The 2,500-nt window shown below is 39.8% G+C and overlaps 1 protein-coding gene across 4 annotated transcripts in view; it reads right to left on the bottom strand.

Annotated features, from left to right (window-relative positions):
• Nucleotides 1-2,500, bottom strand: part of LOC122260179 (lewis-type alpha-(1,3)-fucosyltransferase) — a 37,933-nt gene that overhangs the window by 5,839 nt on the left and 29,594 nt on the right. For all 4 annotated transcript variants that reach the window (XR_015191608.1, XM_086543792.1, XM_086543791.1 and 1 more), the window contains exon 4: nt 778-1,184. Coding sequence is in view for 3 of the 4 variants with exons in the window: in XM_086543792.1 (XP_086399918.1) it covers nt 778-1,184 (407 nt within the window). In the remaining variant the exon portion in view is untranslated. The remainder of the gene's footprint in view (nt 1-777; nt 1,185-2,500) is intronic.

Genomic DNA, 2,500 nt, shown 5'->3' with positions numbered 1-2,500 from the left:
GTGTGTGTGTGTGCGCGCGCGCGTGCGTGCGTGTGTTTGTGTGTGTGTGTGTTTATGTGTGTGGGTGTGTGTGTGTGTGTGTGACGTGTATATAATCATAGACAAATACATTATTGATGATTTAGAATAACAGATTGACTAACTGGATGGCTGACTGACAAATGATATAGACTGTCAGCTTATGAATGACAGATACGAGAAAAAAAAATGCGCTTGTAATTAGCAGGCTTCATAGGAACTCGTAACTGATGACTCTAAATTTCAAAGAGTATTAGATCGTGTAGATCATTTGCCGAATGGTCACAAAAGACAGCTTTCAAGATAACTTTACGGACAGAAAACTTCAAGCCGAGTCCATCACTCTTTTCAGGTGAAGATTTGGTGAAAGATGTCTCGTAAATCATCTTCACTTGGTCCATGTTTGTGATGACAGCAGCGGTTTCAGGTATTTTGTTTCTCTTTTTGGCGATACAAATGGAGGCCAGAGGATGAGTAACAATTAAAACTTATATTACTGCTAAATGGTGATCCCCATTCCGAGATGAGCTAGGAATGAGGGCAACAAGAAGGTCACATTGCACGCGAGGTATTTAAAAGAGAAAAAAGATGTGCGTATTTCTTTAGATATAAAACGCATTGCAACTATCAAAGAGTCTAAATCACCGGAGCACATAATTTAGAAAATGAAGATCCACATGCAACAACTTCACATCAAAATGAAAATGAAAATGCTATGAAAGTAAATGAACGAAATTTCAGATCACTCTGTCAACTCACATCCATAAACGACAGGTACAAGCCCATGTATCAGCGGGTTATACAGCTTCTCTGTGATATATTCATCACAAAGGCTGTTTTCCATGGTGAGATAAAATAAATACTGTGGTCGGAGTCTCCTTTCCCAGCAAGTGGACCCGAACGCATCGAAGTGTTCGCCGCACTGGAATTTCCCGCAGAACCCGAAGACCTCCACGTGAATGTACTTTTGGAGTTCCACCACATAGTCCTCCCTGCGAGACGACGTCGGGCAGTGGCTGGACATCCAGACCACGAGCTTCGGCCGCGTCACGAAGCTCCTCCAGCTGGGGCCCATGATGGCCTCCAGGGTCGTGTTGGACTCTAGGGCCTGCAGGTACATGCTCATGGTGGGCCGGTGGTCTGCTATCAGGTTCGCACGCAGCGGCCTGAGAAGGAGAAGAACGTGTTGCAGTTTCCTATACTCTCTATAATCTACACACATATAGTGTACGTTTCAGCAATTGTACATGAAAAGACTCGGGTGTCATCTATTGTTTCTTGAACAATTAGTGATAATGTTAGATGATTATTTGTCCTCCTTATTCACGTTTTCGTTTGGGAAGACATGTTTTTTATGTATGTGGAATTATATGTCACGATGTCCCCCACCAAAATCAGCCTATATGTGTATTATATATGTATATCTAGTAACCCTACTTAATCCTACAGATAGATGATTGACAATAAAGTATTTCTATATTTGTATTAATCAATCTCACATCAAACAGAACATCATATATACTATACAAAGCCACAACATACAACACCCAAAATGCCTCCTATGGAATGCCTCAATGATTTTAAAACGCCTCCATTAACACCTCTATAGATCAGCAAAGCCATTCCCTCTTTCATAGTACTTTAAAAAAACTCTAAAAAGCTAGTTCGGCAGCATCGTTGCTCATGACACCTAGACAATATTGATTTATACGTCTCATCTTCTACAGGTGAGGTCTAGGTTTTTTCTATTCATAACAATGATGACCAGTCAACTTTTTCTTGAACAAAGATATAAAGTACAAGATTAGTAACCGTAATCGAGATACCCTTGCCACGCAGCCACGGCCAGTTGACAGACCCAAGTCGAGTGGATGTACTTCATATTAAAGGTTAATTAAGGATTTGGAAGGTTGGCCCAGACTTACTGAGTCCCTTTCCTGCGACCTGTTCGAAAGGGTCCAAGTACTTTACTCTTGCGTAGTCTGTACAAATAAACACTTGAGCTAATATTCAAAATCTATGCATACATACATACATACATACATATATATACATACATACATATATATACATATATAGATACATACACATACACACACACATACATACACACATACACACACACATACACACATACACACATACACACACACACGATATTTTCCGTGATGGGGTCGATTCATGACCCAACCAGCTAAAGCTAGTTGATGAGATTTTAGACGCTTGAACTAGTGTAAGTCATAGCTAGTTACGTGGTGCAATATCAACCCCACGATTTACGAATAAAAAAACCTAATAGTAGATTTCTTAGCCACACAGGTGGTACCAAGAGTAAACAACAGTAGAACCCAAAATAATAGTGGCATTCAGTAAAACGCTATATATTATTATTCATTATTCTATATTCTATATTTCCAGTTTATCCTTTTCTTGTGGTCTTTGATATTCTCTTCTCAATATCATTCGTTGTAAAGGGCTCGCT

Source organism: Penaeus japonicus, unplaced genomic scaffold, assembly GCF_977035675.1.
Source record: "Penaeus japonicus unplaced genomic scaffold, GWHDUDI00000001_assembly GWHDUDI00000014, whole genome shotgun sequence".
Taxonomy (NCBI): Eukaryota; Metazoa; Arthropoda; class Malacostraca; order Decapoda; family Penaeidae; genus Penaeus; species Penaeus japonicus.
This window is presented reverse-complemented; position numbering and strand designations above follow the sequence as displayed.